This window comes from Oncorhynchus keta, chromosome 1 (assembly GCF_023373465.1).
Source record: "Oncorhynchus keta strain PuntledgeMale-10-30-2019 chromosome 1, Oket_V2, whole genome shotgun sequence".
Lineage (NCBI taxonomy): Eukaryota > Metazoa > Chordata > Actinopteri > Salmoniformes > Salmonidae > Oncorhynchus > Oncorhynchus keta.
This window is the reverse complement of record NC_068421.1, coordinates 74,299,795-74,321,678: the sequence shown is the minus strand read 5'-3', so window position 1 is coordinate 74,321,678 and position 21,884 is coordinate 74,299,795. Positions and strand designations below refer to the sequence as shown.

Genomic DNA, 21,884 nt, shown 5'->3' with positions numbered 1-21,884 from the left:
AGGTGTCAGAGAGCACATCAATTAGGGCTGAGCTTACAATAGCACACGTAGAACAGACCTACCGCTTCTTAGGCTTGCTTTCAATAACAATGACACATCTATCTATAATTTACATTGCTATGTGAATTTGGTCAGGTCACTCAAAAAGTTACATATTGCAGCTTTAAAACTAAAAAGTAAAACCTGGCCATCATCTGTTGGAAAAAACAAACAGTTTCACCAAAATATAACTGAATAACAATAAAGCCTGTCACCATGTTGAAAAATGTCCCGGATAAATGACATTCAAAGCATTTAAAAAAAATCTCTCCTGGTACCCTACCCTGTAGCCAACTTTTCTATTGTTGTCAAGCCATGCACATCTTTGGCATGCCAACAAACGGACACAGAGAGCAGTTGGCTAAAGCTCAAACAGAATTGACCACCAGGCTAATTCTGATGCCTTTTTTTAAAGACTGATTTGACGTGGGTTGTTGCGTTGTTATAACTTTTTTTGACAAATCAAAGTTGAGTTGTAAAAGGTTGAAAAATAACTACAATATATAAACATTTAATTAACCATAATAGTAAAAGACAGACGTTTTTAATGAATGATATTATGTTTTATCAGGAAATTATATGATCCATTGTTAGATTCCATTAATTGATTGTGGAGTATTTACTTTTATTGTGTTAAGATAAGGAAGCAATAGGAATGGAATGAATTAAGACCATAAGGGTTTTATGGTGCTGTTCCCTGTTTTGGAGGTTGGCTAACAGGGTCTGTGGTCTATAACCTGGTCTAGTTAAAAAGTTCAGCTATGGTCATGCTGATTAGCAGCAAAATCGACCCCATTTGCACTAAGCAGCTTAACCCGGACCCTGCTGGAGGATCCAGTCTTTCTCAACGATCTCAATTAAACTGGGTGAATTACCCCACCCACCCCATAACATGTTCAGAAAACAGTGTTTTCACACCCACTGGCCACCCACCCAGCCATACCTCAACCCTCAGATACCCCTCTTTGACTGACCGTGTGTGGGCTGTGGTGGGGTAGGTGGGTGGCCGGTATGGGTACCAAGAACAAGGATCCTAAAAACTCACATGATGTCTAATTAGCCCTATGAGATTAATCCTCCTGGTCTCCGAGGCGCTGTCTCCCCTCTCTCCTGTCTTTTCTCATCAGTTCCACAGGGAACTAGATCCTAATGCCCCTTCTGGTACTTACCACTTCTGCGTCCCAAATGGAAACCTATATAGTGTACTACTTTTGATCAGGGCCCATAGGGCTACGGTCAAAAGTAGTGCACTAAGCAGGGAATAGGGTGCCATTTGGAACTTACACTCTGTCTTACTCTTTGGCCATGCTAAACGGTTAGCCACCATGTTTCTCTGTCTCACTCTCTCTCTCTACTCCTGTTCTTTGCAGCAGGAGATCCTGTGAGGTTTCTCTCTACTGACTGACTGTGTGGTGGAAGAAGGGTTGTCCTTGTGAAGAACCAGGAGGAAGGAAGGCCGTCCAGTGGATACATCCTGTCCTCTTCTGGATAAGCTGTAGGCCAGTTCTACTACAGTATAACTGCAGCATTATGATGCCAGACAGACCCATTTTACACCCGTTTCTCCTGGCGTTCTGCTGCTCAGCATTTGCAGGTAAGTCATCTTTGGCTGCTTATGTATCTGTAGACAGGGATTTTTGAATGATATATTATTAGAGGCTATATTTTTTAATACAAAGAATAAAGGCTTTTGGTAATAGAGTAGCAATACATGGAAATGGAAACTGTATGTTTAGTGCTAGATGTTTTCTATGTGAGTAGAGTGAGTAGTCAATGTATGCTCTTATTTATTGAGTCTTCACTGTGGAAGGCAGCAGTGGAATCACTCTTACGAACTGGAAGCACACTTTGCACTCCGGGCCTTGTCAGGGCGAGCCTGGTGTTGCCTGTTTTTTCAGGCAATCACAAATCGCCCCACACTCTAGGAATTTCCCCTGTTTCTCCCTGCAGGCAGGCCTCCCCAGAGCAGAGATTGGTTGTTGGAGCTCTGAGACAGAGACAAGTTTGTGGCAGGGTTGAGGCAGGGTTGTGGCAGGGTTGAGGCAGGGTTGGGGCAGGGTTGAAACAGGGCTGAGGCAGAAAAAAAGTGCTGACAGCTTCGACCTCTTAGCAGGTCTAGAAGGTCTCCGTAATGCCTCCACACGCATCTGCCAGATTGATTGGAATGAGATTCAGGTGAAGCCAAAAGCACTTACAGCTACTTGGTAAGGCAGGCTGCAGAGATAGGAGAGAAGAAAACAAGACTCAAACAAACAAATAAGATAAAGCCTGCTGAAAACCTGTGGTTATGTGACAGGCTTTCAGATTTTGAAGACTCAGTCTGCTTATCAACATTGGAAAGTATTCAGACCCCATGACTTTTCCCACAATTTGTTACATTACAGCCTTATTCTAAAATGGATGAAATTGTTTCCCCCCCCTCATCAATCTGCATACAATACACCATAATGACAATGCAAGAACAGGTTTTTAGAATTTTGAGCAAATGTATTACAAATAAAAAAAGTATTCAGCCCCTTCACTCAGTCATTTTTTTTATTTGTATATTTTTTATGTTTTTATTTATATTTTTTGTTCACATTCTTTTGTATTTAATATTTTTTTTTTTAAGAATGTGATTTTTTTTAACCCCTCTTTGGAGGACTAATATCGTAGTTTTTCTTTACAGCTTTTTTGCTACATATTTTTGCTACATACATTTTACATATACATTTTACATATAAACTCTGCAAAAAAAGAAACTATCATTTTTCAGGACCCTGTCTTTCAAAGATAATTCGTAAAAATCCAAATAACTTCACAGCTCTTCATTGTAAAGGGTTTAAACACTGTTTCCCATGCTTTTTCAATGAACCATAAACAATTAATGAACATGCACTTGTGGAACAGTCATTAAGACACTAACAGCTTACAGACGGTAGGCAATTAAGGTCACAGTTATGAAAACTTAGGACACTAAAGAGGCCTGTCTACTGACTCTGAAAAACACCAAAATTAAGATTCCCCGGGTCCCTGTTCATCTGGTTGACCGTGCCATTGGCATGTTCCAAGGAGGCATATGGACTGCAGATGTGGCCAGGGAAATAAAATGCAATGTCCGTACTGTGAGAGGCCTAATACAGCTACAGGGGGACAGGACGGACATCTGATCGTCTTCACAGTGGCAGACCACGTGTAATAACACCTGCACAGGATCGGTAAATCTGAACATCACACCTGCGGGACAGGTACAGGATGGCAACAACAACTGCCGAGTTACACCAGGAATGCCCAATCCCTCCATCAGTGCTCAGACTGTCCGCGAGAGGCTGGACTGAGGGCTTGAAGGCCTGTTGTAAGGCAGTTCCTCACCAAACATCACCGCCAACAACGTCGCCAATGGGCACAAACCCACCGTCGCTGGACCAGACAGGACTGGCAAAAAAGTGTTCTTCACTGACGAGTTGCAGTTTTGTCTCACCAAGGATGATGGTCGGATTCACGTTTATTGTCGAAGGAATGAGCGTTACACCGAGGCCTGTACTCTGAAACGGGATCAATTTGGAGATGGTGGATGGTCCGTCATCATCTGGGGCGGTGTGTCACAGCATCATCAGACTGAGCTTGTTGTCATTGCAGGCAATCTCAACGCTGTGCGTTACAGGGAAGACATCCTCCTCCCTCATGTGGTACCCTTCCTGCCAACTCATCCTGACATGACCCACCAGCATGACAATGCCACCAGCCATACTGCTCGTTCTGTGCATGATTTCCTGCAAGACAGGAATGTCAGTGTTCTGCCATGGCCATCGAAGAGCCCGGATCTCAATCCCATTGAGCACGTCTGGGACCTGTTGGATTGGAGGGCGAGGGCTAGGGCCATTCCCCCCAGAAATGTCCGGGAACTTGAAGGTGCCTTGGTGGAAGAGTAGGGTAACATCTCACAGAAAGAACTGGCAAATCTGGTGCAGTCCATGAGGAGGAGATGCACTGCAGTATTTATTGCAGCTGGTGGCCACACCAGATACTGACTGTTAGTTTTGATTTGGACCCCCCTTTGTTCAGGGACACATTATTCCATTTCTGTTAGTCACATGTCTGTGGAACTTGTTCAGATGTTGAATCTTGTTATGTTCATACAAATATTTACACATGTTAAGTTTACTGAAAATAAACGCAGTTGACAGTGAGAGGACGTTACTTTTTTTGCTGAGTTTATATTTGACATACATGATACTTTTCTATATAACAACCAACAATACTTGACCAAACAAACTCTTTAATCGCAACCTTCAGCAACTCTCAGCCCATCCCAGCTATCACCATAGACCGCCCTTGTTTGGTTTCCATGTGCCATATATTTTTCAATTGTGCTGTGACGTTTTACAAAATGTTTGAATCTTTCTAATCGTATATTATCCACAGATAATGAGCTGAAGATGAAAACCTTTCCTTCGAGTATTATTATATTACTTATTGATTGGTTATGACTTTCCAGATCACCGTTTACTCAGTACTTTGTTGAAGCACCTTTGGCTGCGATTACAGCCTTGAGTCTTCTTGGGTTTGACTCTACAAGCTTGGCACACCTGTATTTGGGGAGTTTCTCCCATTCTCTGCAGATCTTCTCAAGCCCTGTCAGGTTGGATGGGGAGCGTTGCTGCACAGCTATTTTCAGGTCTCTCCAGAGATGTTCGATTGATCGGGTTCAAGTCCGGGCTTTGGTTGGGCCACTCAGAGACTTGTCCCAAAGCCACTCATGCTTTGTCTTGGCTGTTTGCTTAGGGTCACTGTCACCTTCGCAAGAGTCTGAGGTCCTGAGCAGGTTTTCATCAAGGATCTCTCTGTACTTTGCTCTCTGTACTTTGCTCCGTTCATTTTCCCCCCGATCCTGACTAGTCTCCCAGCCCATGCCTCTGAAAAACATACCCACAGCATGCTGCTACCACCACCATGCTTCACCGTAGAGATGGTACCAGGTTTCCTCCATATGTGACGCTTGGCATCCAGGCCATAGAGTTCAATCTTGGTTTCATCAGACCAGAGAATCTTTTGTTTCATGGTCTGAGAGTCTTCAGGTGCTTTTATAGCAAACTCCAAGCGGCTGCCTTTTATTGGACAAACATTGCTCAGTTTGTCCAGGCAGCCAGCTCTTGATTTAAGGTTATTTTTTAAAATGTTATTATTTCCATTCCATTTCCACAAATTATTATTTACAATGACGGAAGAGTCTTGGAGACCATTGTGTTCTTGGGGAACTTCAACTTTACTGCAGAAATGTTCTGGTACCCTTCCCCAGATCTGTGCCTCGACACAATCCTGTCTCGGAGCTCTACGGACATTTCCTTCGACCTAATGGCTTGGTTTTTGCTCTGACATGCTCTGTCAACTGTGGGACCTTTTATAAACAGGTGTGTGCCTTTCCAAATCATGTCCAATCAATTGAATTTACCACAGGTGGACTCCAATCAAGTTGTAAAAACATCTCAAGGATGATCAATGAAAACAGGATGTACCTGAGCTCAATCTCGAGTCTCATTGTCTCAAAAGGTTTGAATTGTTATGTAAAGACACCTGAAACACCTGAAACCCCACCTCTTTAAGGAATACCTAGGATAGGATAAGTAATCCTTCTCACCCCCCCCCCTTTAAGATTTAGATGCACTATTGTAAAGTGACTGTTCTACTGGATGTCATAAGGTGAATGCACCAATTTGTAAGTCGCTCTGGATAAGAGCGTCTGCTAAATGACTTAAATGTAATGTAAATGTAAATAAGGTATTTCTGTTTTTAATTGTAATACATTTCTAAAAACACGTTTTCACTTTGTCATTATGGGGTATTGTGTGCAGATTGCTGAGGGATTAATTTTTTAAATTAATTTTATAATAAGGCTGTAACGTAACAAAATGTGGAAAAAGTCAAAGGGTCTGAATACTTTCCGAAGTCACTGTATGTAGTGTTTATCTAGACCTTTGAATCCTGTAAATCAGGGACCATTAACTACAGTAGATTCAGCCGAGGGTTAATTCCTTTCTTGAGCGGATGGTCAGGGGCCCTGAACATAATTACAAATCATGTGTATACTGCAAATTGACCACAAGAAGCCCAAACAGACATAATATTTTATTAAAACATAATAATTTCAAACCTTGATTACATTTTATACGATCACGTGTCTCTCCATTATACGTGGGAATAATTGGTAACAGATTTAAAAAATGTTTGCCAGCAATGATTTAAAAATATAAATATATATATATAAATATATATATATATCCACTACATTTTATTTAACCTTTATTTAACTAGGCAAGTCAGTTAAGAACAAATTCTTATTTACAATGACGGCCTACATGACCAAAAGTATGTGGACACCTGCTTGAAGAACATCTCATTCCAAAATCATGGGCATTAATATGGAGTTGGTCCCACCTTTGCTGCTATAACAGCCACCACTCTTCTGGGAAGGCTTTCCACTAGATGTTCAGCCACAAGAGCATATGTGAGATTGGGCACTGATTTTGGGCGGTTCGGCTGGCCCGCAGTCGGCATTCCAATTCATCCCAAAGGTGTTTGATGGGGTTGAGGTTAGGGATTGCGCATGGTAACCTTAGGCTTTTGTGCGCCTGCTTGGCCATGGAAACCCATTTCGTGAAGCTCCAGACGAACAGTTATTGTGCTGAAGTTGCTTCCAGAGGCTGTTTGGAACTCGGTAGTGAGTGTTGCAACTTAGGACAGACTGTGTTCACGCTACGTGCTTCAGCACTCGGCGGCCCCACTCTAAGAGCTTGTGTGGCCTACCCCTTTGCGGCTGAGCTGACGTTTCCACTTCACACTAACAACACTTATAGTTGACCGGGGCATCTCTTAGCAGGGCAGAAATTTGACAAACTGACTTGTTGGAAAGGTGGCATCCTATGACGGTGCCACGTTGAACATCTCTGAGCTCTTCAGTAAGGCAATTCGACTGCCATTGTTTGTCTATGGAGATTGCATGGCGTTGTGCTCAATTTTATACACCTGTCAGCAATGGGTGTGGCTAAAATAGCCAAATCCACTAATTTGAAGGGGTGCTCACTTGCTTTAGGATATATAGAATATACTGTATATTTTTGCTCAGAAAACTTGGGGGGCCAAATAAATCCACCCGCGGACCAAATTCCGAAGTTGGGGTACCCTGCTGTAAATGACTTAATCCCGAAGTGTGACTCAACATAGAAAATATTTTTCCTTCATTGTGAGTGCCTGAAGTGGAATGTTTTGATAATGACCATCTTTACCACCTCAGCTTTGGCTGCAGTCTTTGCACTATTCTCTTTAGGCAGTTATCACTCTCTCTAGAGACTTGATGTTGACTATACTACAAAAACAGCAGTCCAGGCTGGATCTGCTGTGAGTGGAGGAAATGCTATCTCTCCTACGTTGACACAATGAGCTCACACATTATATTTTCCAATTCTATCATATGCACTCTGCTGTCAGCATTGCTGCATGTCCCAATACACCTCCACCTCTCCGCATACACACTCAAACACCTGCCAAATTGACTTAGTGTTTAAACATACCACACTATCTAATAGATGACCAGCACATTGTATATAGTAGTATATCTTAGATTATGTCTTCATCGTCATCAGGTGTAGTGTTTCCTAGTTACATGAGTAATATTTGTGAAGTCGTGTAAGTGTGAATATCCTACTGATGAAAGATGTTACTCAGTAATTCAACCAATTAAGTGGTGTTAAGATGTGACAAGCCTTGTGCTCAAGTGTGTGCCAAAAAACCCTGAATGTGACTCTGAAATATCACTGAAAAGACTATGAAACAAATAGAGATTCAAAGATAACATATTTCATTCACAAAAGAGGTGAATAAGAGAACGGGAACTTTGCATCTTTGTTTTTGTTACACCTTCCAGCTTCTCTCAGTCCTTCTGAAGTCCCATCAAATACGGCCAGCGATCTCGCTCCCTCTCTTTCAGTCAAGCTACGGTGTCTGAGTAAATCAAATCAAATGTATTTATATAGCCCTTCGTACATCAGCTGATATCTCAAAGTGCTGTACAGAAACCCAGCCTAAAACCCCAAACAGCAAGCAATGCAGGTGTTGAAGCACGTTGGCTAGGAAAAACTCCCTAGAAAGGCCAAAACCTAGGAAGAAACCTAGAGAGGAACCAGGCTATGAGGGGTGGCCAGTCCTCTTCTGGCTGTGCCGGGTGGAGATTATAACAGAACATGGCCAAGATGTTCAAATGTTCATAAATGACCAGCACGGTCAACTAATAGGTCTGGGACAGGTAGCACGTTCGGTGAACAGGTCAGGATTCCATAGCCGCAGGCAGAACAGAGAGCAGCAGCACGGCCAGGTGGACTGGGGACAGCAAGGAGTCATCATGCCCTAGGGCTCAGGTCCTCCGAGAGAGAGAAAGAAAGAGAGAAAGAGAGAATTAGAGAGAGCATACTTAAATTCACACAGGACACCGGATAAGATAAGCCCCCCGACACATAAACTATTGCAGCATAAATACTGGAGGCTGAGACAGGAGGGGTCAGGAGAAACTGTGGCCCCATCCGATGATACCCCAGGACAGGGCAAAACAGGAAGGATATAACCCCACCCACTTTGCCAAAGCACAGCCCCCACACCACTAGAGGGATATCTTAAACCACCAACTTACCATCCTGAGACAAGGCCGAGTATAGCCCACAAAGATCTCCACCACGGCACAACCCAAGGGGGGGGCGCCAACCCAGACAGGAAGATCACATCAGTAACTCAACCCACTCAATTGACGCACCCCTCTTAGGGACGACATAAAAGAGCACCAGTAAGCCAGTGACTCAGCCCCTGTAATAGGGTTAGAGGCAGAGAATCCCAGTGGAAAGAGGGGAACCGGCCAGGCAGAGATAGCAAGGGCGTTTTTTTGCTCCAGAGCCTTTCCGTTCACCTTCACACTCCTGGGCCAGACTACACTCAATCATATGACACACTGAAGAGATGAGTCTTCAGTAAAGACTTAAAGGTTGAGACCGAGTTTGTGTCTCTCACATGGGTAGGCAGACCATTCCATAAAAATGGAGCTCTGTAGGAGAAAGCCATGCCTCCAGCTGTTTGCTTAGAAATTCTAGGGACAATTAGGAGGCCTGCGTCTTGTGACCGTAGCGCACATGTAGGTATGTATGGCAGGACCAAATCAGAGAGATAGGTAGAAGCAAGCCCATGTAATGCTTTGTAGGTTAGCATTAAAACCTTGAAATCAGCCCATGCCTTGACAGGAAGACAGTGTAGGGAGGCTAGCACTGGAGTAATATGATGCATTTTTTTGGTTCTAGTCAGGATTCTAGCAGCCGTATTTAGCACTAACTGAAGTTTATTTACTGCTTTATCCGGGTAGCCGGAAAGTAGAGCATTGCAGTAGTCTAACCTAGAAGTAACAAAAGCATGGATTCATTTTTCTGCATAATTTCTGGACAGAAAGTTTCTGATTTATGCATGTTACATAGATGGAAAAAAGCTGTCACATTTGCCCTGTAAACTTGTAAGGAGGGCTCTTAGTTATGTAATGTTTAAATTGGTCAGTGATAAATCTTCTCTCATTGCAATGCAATCCAGGATACAAGCCATAATTCTCTCTGAAGTTTTACCCAAAGTACCTTGATGGCTCTCTTCCCATCTGTCTGTCTGCTCTGTCCTTCTTCGCTGCCTTTCTCTTTCTGCTTCTCTCTCTGTCTGCTGCCCCTCTCTCTGTTTCTTTCTCTCTCTCATTCTCTCTCCCTTTTCCCTGGGACTGTTTATACTTTTTGTGCATTTACCATGCTACCTTCTCTTTTCGCGTGTGCCTCTCCTCACCTTGACAAAACTCTTTATTCTCTGAAGGATATATTATGAACTGGTTGTGACAACCTCAGGTTTCACTGTGAAATAAATGTGAAGCCGGATATTAATTTGATGCACTTGCCAAAAACAGCTCAGGCAGGATGCTTGTTATACTGCAGGCACAATGCACGGCTCGTGGTGTCTCTCAGAAACACACGCTCATGTGTTGAGTGCCGAGGCACTTTTTCTCCTCGAGCCGTTCACATGTTATTATCTCATAGGCGGCTCTTTCTGATGAGTGACACATAGCCGAGAGAAGGTGGTAGTCTCTGAGTTTCAATTGGAAGGCATGGTGATACTGTATGTATATGCAGGGACTTTAAATTATGACAGCCACATAGATGTGCCTGAGAATTCACTCATATCAAGTTTTGACAGCTATAAAATACAACGGTAACGTGACAAACTAAGTCAGTCACCCTGGCCTGAGTCATCATTTACTGAATTCCGTGACTCTAAAGCCTGGTTCACACTGCAGGCCTTAATGCTCAAACCAGTTTTTTTTTCCAAATCCGTTTTGGAATACTGACTGTCCAAAGAGAAAGTTGCAAATGACCAAATGGCTACTCTAGTTGTCATAGTATCAACGGATGTGTGCTCAGTGGTGTAGGCTGATTGGTGGTGGTGCTCGTGCTTCCTATCACTCAGAAGTTATGTAGCAAGCTACGGTGACAACAATGCCTGCCATGGACGTTTCCCTGTTGCTTTGCATCTTCAAAATCATAGTGTAAGAACACTTTTAAAGCCTCAAAGAATAAGATGATCCATCTTTCAAAACAAGTCCATTTTGGCTAGCCACAGCATCCAACTAACTAGCTAGGCAGCTATTTAGCTTTCTAGAACATTCACTAATTTTTTAATAAGCAATTAACAAGATACTTAGCTACCATACGTTCTTGTCAAACTGTACAGATAGTAGCTAGCAAGCAACACGCCAAATAACAGTCTAAAAACCACTTGATGGCAAATAAATCAGATTTTACTGTCGCATGGCCAGGAATCAGATTTTTATCTGATCTCAAGCAACTAACGAAGGTGGTTTGAGATGTGGCTTGAAATATCCGATTCTATGTGCTTTTTGACTGTTCAGACTGAATAAAAAAGATCAGATTTAAATCAGACATGCAAAAGAATAGGATTTGAGTCACTTCAAACTGCCAATGTAAACAAGGCTTGAGTGCAATAAATATGGTATTCATCTTCTTACTTCTATAACCTTCACTTTGATACCAATCTACCGCTTTCATTTTAATGTGCTCACAGTGTACCACATTTAATATATAACTGTCTTAGCTCTTTTATTTTATTTCCAGCTCCATGCTTGGCTATCAGATACACACCTCAGGGAAGCAGCTTTAGCCCTTTTCCCCATAGTTGAACAAAGGATGGCCTGTAAATCACCATCTACTGTATATCCACAATGCTGCTGTTAAGGCCTGCAGCATGACGAGGGGACTGCCAAAATGGATTGTGCAACCCGCTGTAAACTGAGGGGAGAGTGGGGGAGGAGGGGGAAGAGGAGTCCAGTCCATATCGACACACTGCGCACACTCACTCACACACACACACACACGCACGCACACACACAGACACACGCACGCACGCACGCACGCACACACACACACACACACACACACACACACAGACGCACGCACACAGACGCACGCACGCACGCACGCACGCACGCACGCACGCACGCACGCACGCACGCACGCACGCACGCACGCACGCACGCACGCGCACGCACGCACGCACGCACGCACGCACGCACGCACGCACGCACGCACGCACGCACGCACACGCACACACACACACACACACACACACACACACACACACACACACACACACACACACACACACACACACACACACACACACACACACACACACACTTCACACACACACTGAGCCAAACCGAAGCATGTTAAACCAGCATGTTAAACCAGATGTTGGAGTGTGATTCATGCTAACAGTCAGAGTAGCCAGTCAGAGCGGTACAGAGACTATGACTGTATAGTGCACTGCTTTTGACCATGGGGTTAAAAGTAATGCACTATGTCAGGAATAGCATGCCATTTGGGATGCACATATGACTGTGTATGTTGCTGTAGGCTAGAGAGTGGTAGGGATGTTTACACAGCAATGGGAGCCCTGCTTGCCTTGAGCATCTCTACTTACAGACCTGGGCCCTTCTCCGCGTTTAAGCCTTTATCTCAATAACACTACCGATAAGGGAGGGAGGAGGGAAAGGCACAGGCTTTCTCTCCACTTGAGAAAATTATTTTGTAATTAAGTATAGATTTATTATTGAGATTAGTGATGAACAGCAGTGGATGTACACTGAGTCTACAAAACATTAAGAACACCTGCTCTTTAAATGACATAGACTGACCAGGTGAAAGCAATCATCCCTTATGGATTACTTACAAGCCCTTCACCAACAATGCAGTTTTAAGAAAAATAAGTGTCAAGTAAAAAATAAAAAGAACAAATAATTAAAGAGCAGCAGTAAAATAACAATAGTGTTGCTATATACAAGGCGTATACTTTTGTATATATAGTGTTTGTTTTGGGGATAATCCCTCAAAAACGTCCCGCTATCGCAATGGCATCCAGAGAACATACATCGTAATCCTATATATTTTAAGTCTTTACTCCTCTTTGCTCCCGTGGAACATAAATCCACCTTTTCATGTTGTAATGACCCCAAATATTATTCTGTTGACTTTACTTGTTCATTTTTCAGGATATATCTCCATTGGAAGATCACAGTTGGTTTCATTATTTTCTGTAGAACCATGACCTAGATATTTATGTGCTGTGGCTGGATCAATAGTGGTATATGAGTCAGTTTATTTAAGCCGTAAAGCTGTATAGGGGCTGCCCTCTGTTTATCCTGATACTCAATCCCTTCCTGCTGTTCATGGTAAAGAACAAACAAGCAGGGGTATGTGTATTCAGTAGATATCACACACCACATGTATTTATTGTGCGTACATGTTTGTCAGGGTTTCCGGACATTTGACCGGCAGCATTTTTAATTTCCCGGACATTTGAGCACAGTGATATACAGTACGTTATGTAAGCATTTTCTTCTGATGCACTAATAAAAAGCTAGCTTCAGTCGTTACGTCATTAAAAGTGTATTCCTGTCCCCAGCATCTACAACCTCTAGCTGCTGATGTAACCTCCGCAGGATCTGTATAGGACCTAGAGTCTCAAGAAGTGTTCTTTCATACTTCAAGTGAGGTGGGAGGAAACTTCACATAGATGGTTTAACTAGACTGGCTTTTCAGTCTTTCTATTGTTGTAAAGTCATTATTAATATGAACAATACGAAGGGCCAAGATGAAAGCAGGCTTTGTGGGTGGGTCATTCAGAAAAGAAATGGTGTCAGGAACGAGCAGGACAAGTGGCACTCAAGACCTTCACTGGGCCTGAGACCCTGGCTGCGAGGCCTGTGTGTGTGTATCTGAATCTGACTCACACTGGGCCTGAGACCCTGGCTGCGAGGCCTGTGTGTGTGTGTCTGAGTCTGACTCACACTGGGCCTGAGACCCTGGCTGCGAGGCCTGTGTGTGTGTGTCTGAGTCTGACTCACACTGGGCCTGAGATCCTGAAAAGAGGCCAGAGCCGGGTGGGAGGCTAAGAGGACAGGGGTAGGTGGTTGATCCTGAGAGCGCTGACAAGACTGGATGAAAGACCTGGGATCTATTTGGCGCCTGTGAGTGATGGGTGAAAGATCATTGACGTGGCCAGGCATTTATTCATTTACAATTCCTGTCTCCTGTTGCAAAAGGCCAAGGGATGAAAAGGTTCAAATATTTTAGATGTATGTTTATGTCACCATCATTCTCGAATTTCCAGTTATATAAAGGTGCCAACGGAAACATTTTTCTTTCTAAAACAATTCATCATAGTAATTTCTGTTAGCACATACTTAACCCCTTAACCCTTAACCCCCACTAAAGAATAGCATGACTTGGGAGAACTCTTTCTAGTCTCTAAACCCACGAGTCCATACAATGCCATGCAAAAGTTTTCCGACCCATTGGATTTCATCACATTTTATTGTGGGATAAAAATGGATTTAATTGTAATTTGTTGTCAACAATACCCATAAAATAATGTGTAATGTCAAAGTGGAAGAAACATTAAAACAATTGTATTAATAAAAACAAATACAAACAAATATAGTTGTTGCATAAGTATTCAACCCATTTGTTTAGGCAAGGCTAAATTAGTTCAGGAATACAATTTGGCTTAACAAATCACATAAATTATGTTCACTTACTCTGTGTGAAATAATAGTGGTTGACATGACTTTTAAATGACTAACTCTTCCTCTGTCCCCCATAAATGCAACATCTCTAAGGTTCCTCAGTGAAGTGTTGAATTTCAAGCACATATTCAACTACAAAAACAAGGGAGTTTTTCAATGGGTAACAATAACAAACCAGACATCGAATATCTCTTTAAGTATGGTCCAGTTCATAATTATGCTATGAATGATGTATTAAACCACCGAGACACCTCAAATATACAGTTACCATGAGGCCGTTGGTCATTTTAAAACAGCTACAGAGTTCAATGGCTGTGATGGGAGTGAACTGAGGATGGATCAACAACATTGTAGTGACTCCACAACAATGACCTAAAGGACAGTGTAAAAAGAACACAAATATACAAAATAAAAAATATTCCAAAACTTGTATGCAACAAGTCACTAAAGTAATACTGCAAAAAAGCATAGAAAAGGAATACACTTTTTGGCCTAAATGCAAATCCCTATGATTGAGGCAAATCCAACATAACACATCACTGAGTAACTGCCTCCTTATTATCAAGCATGGTGATGGCTGCATCGTGGTATAGGTATGCAAATACTGATGTACAGTAGATGTACTGATGTAGAAGTTTTTCAGGATGAAAAAGAAACGGGATAGGGCAAAGCGCAGGCAAAATCCCAGAGCAAAACCTGCTTTCCACCAGACACTGGGAGAGGAATTCACTTTTCTGCAAGACAATAACCTACAACACAAGGCCAAATCTACAGTGGAGTTGCTTACCAAGAAGACCGTGAATGTTCCTAAGTGGCCAAGTTACAGTTTTGACTTAAATCTGCTTGAAATACTATGGCAAGACTATGGCAACACTTGAACATTGATATCTGCCATGATCCTCAACATTTTAACAGAGATTGAAGAAGTTTTAAAATAATAATAGAATAATATTATATAATCCAGGTGTGCAAAGCTCTTAGAAACTTACCCAGAACGACTCACAGCTGTAATTGCTGCCAAATGTGTTTCTGACATGTATTGACTCAGGGAGCTGAATAGTTACGCAAAAACTACATTTTATTTATTTTTTTACTTTATTAAATCTTCTTTAAAAAGTGTATTTCTTCCACTTTGACCCTGCAGAGTATTTTTGTATAGATTGTTGACCAAAAACTACAGTTAAAACCATTTTAATCCCACTTTGTAAAAAAAACTATGTGAAGAAATACAAGGGGTGTGAATACTTTTGAATTAATCCATCTCAGGACCATTTCTGCAACTGCTATGCCTGTGTATAAAATCAAAACAGGAAGCCATTCCTAGACTGGGCCTGTCTGTTTATTATCACTTGATAGAAAGATGGGTCCCTGATTTGGAGTGACGGTTTCAATCCTAGGTCAATAGCTCAATTGTCACTGTACTTTTTATGGACACAAATGTAGGATTTATGACTAGTATCCACACCTGGTGACACACTTGGAGATGGAACAAATATAAATTTAAATATTTTTCTCCCCATTACTGTTTTTTCCCCCTCATGTAAATGTTATTCAGTCATGCAATCAAGCTTGACAGTAGCGAATACAATTTTGATTAATCAAATAAGGGATTGTTTGTGTGATGCTGGACCGTGGACAGGTTTGTGGGACTTTTGATCTCAGATTTCACACTTTGATGTAAAAGTTTTATAACTTTCCTGACTGACTGCAGTGCAGCCCCCATCTCCCACCCCCTCCCACCTCCTCCCCTGTCAACCACTCTTCTCTCCCACCCCCTCCCCCATCCTCCCCTGTCAACCACTCTTCTCCTCGTCCTCCCCCATGTCTCCCCCTTCCTACCAACGTCCTGCCTCCCATGCTTCCACATTTTACAGGCTAATATTGGTTCATGATGAATCCATATTTCATAGCTAGCAGACAGAATGCATAAAGCTAGTACTATCCTTATGAAAGGCTTTATTCGCTTCCTGTATTTGTGCCCTCTGGCTAACTCAGCGCTGAGTGAGTTACTGTTAGTGTCAGCGCTGCGGGCCTAGTGATAGTGTAGTTCCAAACTAAAGCCCAAACTAAAACATGATAGGGCAGAATATTCCTCTCCCTAAACTGGTTTGCGTGTTCTGCGGACCCTGAGAATCTCTGCTAGGAGACAAGGACCAATGATTGGAGGATTGAGATAATACCTTGGTCCATATGGGAACTGAGATACCACAGGTTTAATGGATAGAACTACACATATTGACATAGTGGCCCCACCAATCCCCTGTCTATTACATGTATTTTCCTGTAATCAATCCTGCCTTATGATGTCTTTGTGTAATTGAACAAACATGTTTTAAACCCGTTTGTCTTTATTTGGGAATGTGTACAGGATACAGGATGTATTCTGATATAGGCAGTGCACAGCCAGAGTCATCTACTTTGTGAAACATACTGTGTAAGAATTAAAACTGTGTAAAAGTATCTCCCTCTGAAAAAATATACAATAGTCTACAGCTGAGGGATGCTGGAAATAAGACACGTGCACTTTTGTCTGTCTCTGAGTGTGTGAGTGTGTTTATGCGTGCACGTGTGTGTGTGTGTGTGTGTGTGTGTGTGTGTGTGTGTGTGTGTGTGTGTGTGTGTGTGTGTGTGTGTGCAGTGCGTTGGGGAAGGGTCTTTTTGTTTCTTATCGGAATTGGCTTTGTGGGAAAATCAGATATGTTCCTGACGGGCACATGGTATGACATCACATCCTGTACCCAAGTCTTGGAATGTCACCAGCAGCATGTTGTAGCAACAGAGTGCATTTCTTGGAATCTAATCAGTGGCTGCATCCTTAAATGGCATTATATTCCTGATATAGTACACTATTTTTGACCTGGGCTTATAGGACTAGGGAATAGGGTGTTATTTGGAACACTTCCAGGGTGTTTAAATACGTTTTAAGTCGGTTGGCTTGGAGAGTGTTTCTACAGTCTCTGAAATTTAACTATCGTTTTGAGTTTCTATACGCTTCCTGACTCTACTAAACCCTTGTAAGAGCGATCCCGATACTGTATATCCACGTTCCTCATTCCCTAGCTTTCAACATCATTGTAATAATCAAAGCACTCAATGAGCCTTTACAACAGAATCTATTTCTATTTAAGTTCACATATACAGCTTTTGAGTAGAGACTACTAATACTTTGACCACCTGATTTAAAAACTCAACTGTAATTCACAAAAGAGGCATAACCAGAACTGAAGATTTCAGTAGGTATTGTAAGGGGCAGAATAGAGACTGGTGGAGAAAGTACATCAGTTCTGTTACTGGCTGTCCGTGCTTCTCAACTCCCACATCGTCAGATAGGTTAAGTGGAGTAATAAGGAGTTATACTCATCTGAGTGCATTTTTATCTTTCAGTGTCAGTGCCGCCCCCATTCCTGATCTCTCTCTCTCTCTCTCTCTCTCTCTCTCTCTCTCTCTCTCTCTCTCTCTCTCTCTCTCTCTCTCTCTCTCTCTCTCTCTCTCTCTCTCTCTCTCTCTCTCTCTCTCTCTCTCTCTCTCTCTCTCTCTCTCTCTCTCTCTCTCTCTCTCTCTCTCTCTCTCTCTCTCTCTCTCTCTCTCTCTCTCTCTCTCTCTCTCTCTCTCTCTCTCTCTCTCTCTCTCTCTCAGCTCCTAGTTTGATGTGTAAAAATGTGAATGCCTGTGGTTTCTACCCTGTGTAAATTCAGTAACCTAAACCGTCATCATCTGCTCTTGAGGACTTTCCCAGTATTACTATAAGAACCCAGTAAATTCAGCAACCTAAACTTAATCTACTCTCTCTGAGGCCTTTTGCAGCAGTACCACTATTTAACCCAGTCAGCGTATTCATTCATCCTGCTTCCAAATGGCACCCTATCCCCTTTACTGCTTTTGACCAGGGCCCACAGAGCCCCTTGACTCACTCTGACAGCCCTCCCCTGGTATCTACATGATATACTGTAGGAGAGAGAAAGGGCAGTGTGTGTGTCAAAGGCACAGCGGGCTATCAGCTCTTTTTCATTTTCTCTGGCATCTAATTTGGCCGCGGAGCATGTGTGTGTGTGTGCGGGTGGCTTATTCGTCTTCCTCCACTCAAAGGACTTAATTGAAACTATGGCTCATGCTGAAACTTATTACAGAGGCCTTTTCAAGACTGACTGACTGCCCCATGACGCCAAGTGGCCTTGAGTAACATTTGTGTTTTAGCAAATGGTTTCAGGAATGGTTTATTACAGTTACCCATCATACATAGTTGAACTTTCCACAAGATTAGATGACTATACCATATCGTCACTGTCTGATGAAAACCTCTTATCTCCAAAAACAGAGACTTTTCTGAAAAATTACCATATGTCCCCATTAACGAACACACAGTTATAAAACTTCAGAAGTTATTTTGAATACATTTTATTGGTCCTAGAGGGTAGTTACTGCTTTCAATAAATAAATAAAAATTGACATTTGTAAAAATTGACAGCAAAAATATATATATATATCCAAATTTGATAGGAAAGATAGAATACCATTATGAATACAGGTTAACAGGATATATATATTTTAACAAGTAGGTTAATTGCTCATAGCTGTAAAAGTTGTGGCCTGGTGTGTCTGTGCTCTCTTCAAACAGGTGTATGTGGGAGTGAAAGACAAAGGCCTAGCATTTCCAGTCAGAAAGTTGAGGTAGTAACAGAAACCGGTGGCAAAGACACCTTGTACAGTATGTTGACCATCATTGGCAATACATCCTTTCTAGAACTGAGATGTTATCCGTCTGTTACTTTGATTACACATTTATCAAATCATTATTTCCTAGCATGCTAGCCTGGGGAAACATTCTAGATTAGTCAGTTTTATAGAAACCTATCTGATCAAACTGGTGAGGTACACAGAAACTGTCCTCTGTGGTTTTTGAGTATTTATTTATATGATAGTTTTGTGTTTTTGTTGTCGTTTATTATGATTTTTACTTGGTTCGCCTGGCTGTAACTAGGTCTGGGTGGTGAGGATAGTAGGATATTGATGTTGAGTCTGAGGGTCCAGAACATGCAGGACCAGACCAGGCTGTCTGTACTCACACAGGTGTGCTCTATCCCATGCGCTGCACTCTTTCAGGGTTCTGTCTGTCTCATCTTTGTCAGGATCCAGACGGAAACAGGAAGAGACACTCCTGTGGGAACCAGTCTCACCTGATGTGGAGGTTTGCCTGACGAGAGCATTTTGTCCCCCAGGCCCCAGAATAAAGGGTGCTTGGACATTGATGGATATAATCATACCCTAGACATGAAATAAAATCAGAATTTTCTTCAATTGCTGTTATTGTTCTCATTTTTAAACATAATCTGAACAACCAACATTGGCTTCACACTGAGATTCATTGGTCCTTGACCTTATTTTCCACCAGAAGACGATTACCCATGACCTTATTCTCCCAACCAAAATCCAAGATAAATATTTTTCTGTAAAGGTAGACATCGCAGATGGAATATCACTTGTTACTATCAGATATGACTGAATCTGCTGGGCTTAGGTCTTGGAGGTGTCTGCTCTGCAGTGTGTAAAGTCTGTCTAGTAAAGTGTCTGGTGGGCTCTCTAGGCTGGGTTAATTTTTCATGCAGAGCGAACAACAGCTTCTCTCATTCCTCTCCTGTGGGCGTTAGTCCGGCTTGGCCTGGCCAGAGGGCCTAGCAGCTGCTGGACAGGACCTCTCTGTACTCCCTCTGCTGTGGAGAGAAGAAAAACAGAGAGGAGAGAGAGGAAGAGAGACAGGGATAGAGGGAGAGAGAGAGAGAGGGGGGGGGGAGAGAGGAAGAGAGACAGGGATAGAGGGAGAGAGAGGGGGAGGGAGAGAGGAAGAGAGACAGGGATAGAGGGAGAGAGAGAGAGGGGGAGAGAGGAAGAGAGACAGGGATAGAGGGAGAGAGAGAGAGGGGGGGGGAGAGAGACAGGGATAGGGGGAGAGAGAGAGAGAGGTATGGACAGAGGGAGAGAGACAGGGATAGAGGGAGAGAGAGAGGGGGGGGGGAGAGGAAGAGAGACAGGGATAGAGGGAGAGAGAGAGAGGTATGGACAGAGGGAGAGAGACAGGGATAGAGGGAGAGAGAGAGAGAGAGGTATGGACAGAGGAAGAGAGACAGGGATAGAGGGAGAGAGAGAGAGAGAGAGGTATGGACAGAGGGAGAGAGACACGGATAGGCAGGGATAGAGGGAGAGAGAGAGAGAGAGGTATGGACAGAGGGAGAGAGACAGGGATAGAGGGAGAGAGACAGGGATAGAGGGAGAGAGAGAGAGAGAGAGAGGTATGGACAGAGGGAGAGAGACAGGGATAGAGTGAGAGAGAGAGAGAGAGGGGGGGGAGAGGAAGAGAGAGAGAGAGAGAGGTATGGACAGAGGGAGAGAGAGAGAGAGAGAGAGGTATGGACAGAGGGAGAGAGAGAGAGAGAGAGAGGTATGGACAGAGGGAGAGAGAGGTATGGACAGAGGGAGAGAGGAAGAGAGACAGGGATAGAGGGAGAGAGAGAGAGAGAGAGGTATGGACAGAGGGAGAGAGGAAGATAGACAGGGATAGAGGGAGAGAGAGAGAGAGAGAGAGGTATGGACAGAGGGAGAGAGACAGGGATAGAGGGAGAGAGAGAGAGAGAGAGAGAGAGAGGTATGGACAGAGGGAGAGACAGGGATAGAGGGAGAGAGAGAGAGAGGTATGGACAGAGGGAGAGAGACAGGGATAGAGGGGAGAGAGAGAGAGAGAGAGAGAGAGAAGAGGTATGGACAGAGGGAGAGACAGGGATAGAGGGAGAGAGAGAGAGAGAGAGAGAGAGAGAGAGAGGTATGGACAGAGGGAGAGACAGGGATAGAGGGAGAGAGAGAGAGAGGTATGGACAGAGGGAGAGACAGGGATAGAGGGGAGAGAGAGAGGTATGGACAGAGGGAGAGACAGGGATAGAGGGGAGAGAGAGAGAGGTATGGACAGAGGGAGAGACAGGGATAGAGGGAGAGAGAGAGAGAGGTATGGACAGAGGGAGAGACAGGGATAGAGGGAGAGAGAGAGAGAGGTATGGACAGAGGGAGAGACAGGGATAGAGGGAGAGAGAGAGAGAGGTATGGACAGAGGGAGAGACAGGGATAGAGGGAGAGAGAGAGAGAGGTATGGACAGAGGGAGAGACAGGGATAGAGGGAGAGAGAGAGAGAGAGAGAGAGAGAGGTATGGACAGAGGGAGAGACAGGGATAGAGGGAGAGAGAGAGAGAGAGAGAGAGAGAGAGGTATGGACAGAGGGAGAGACAGGGTTAGAGGGAGAGAGAGAGAGAGGTATGGACAGAGGGAGAGACAGGGATAGAGGGAGAGAGAGAGAGAGGTATGGATAGAGGGAGAGACAGGGATAGAGGGAGAGAGAGAGAGAGGTATGGACAGAGGGAGAGACAGGGATAGAGGGAGAGAGAGAGAGAGGTATGGACAGAGGGAGAGACAGGGATAGAGAGAGAGAGAGAGAGGTATGGACAGAGGGAGAGACAGGGATAGAGAGAGAGAGAGAGAGGTATGGACAGAGGGAGAGGTGACAGAAGAGACAAAGCTGTTCAAGTCTTTTTCTTCTCCTCACCCCCCTCTCCATGGAGGCTGCAGACTGTGATGACCATACCAGATGTGCAGGATTAGATTACAGTTGGTTTCAGCTACACAGAAAAATATCAATAATACCAGATATTATGGCTATGATAGA

General features: G+C 43.4%; 1 protein-coding gene across 2 annotated transcripts in view; it reads left to right on the top strand.

Annotated features, from left to right (window-relative positions):
- LOC118384066 (transforming growth factor beta receptor type 3-like) overlaps positions 1-21,884 on the top strand; it is a 143,685-nt gene that overhangs the window by 12,570 nt on the left and 109,231 nt on the right. For both annotated transcript variants that reach the window (XM_035770443.2, XM_052460748.1), the window contains exon 2: positions 1,410-1,633. In XM_035770443.2, the coding sequence (XP_035626336.2) occupies positions 1,570-1,633 (64 nt within the window). In that variant the 5' untranslated portion in view covers positions 1,410-1,569. The remainder of the gene's footprint in view (positions 1-1,409; positions 1,634-21,884) is intronic.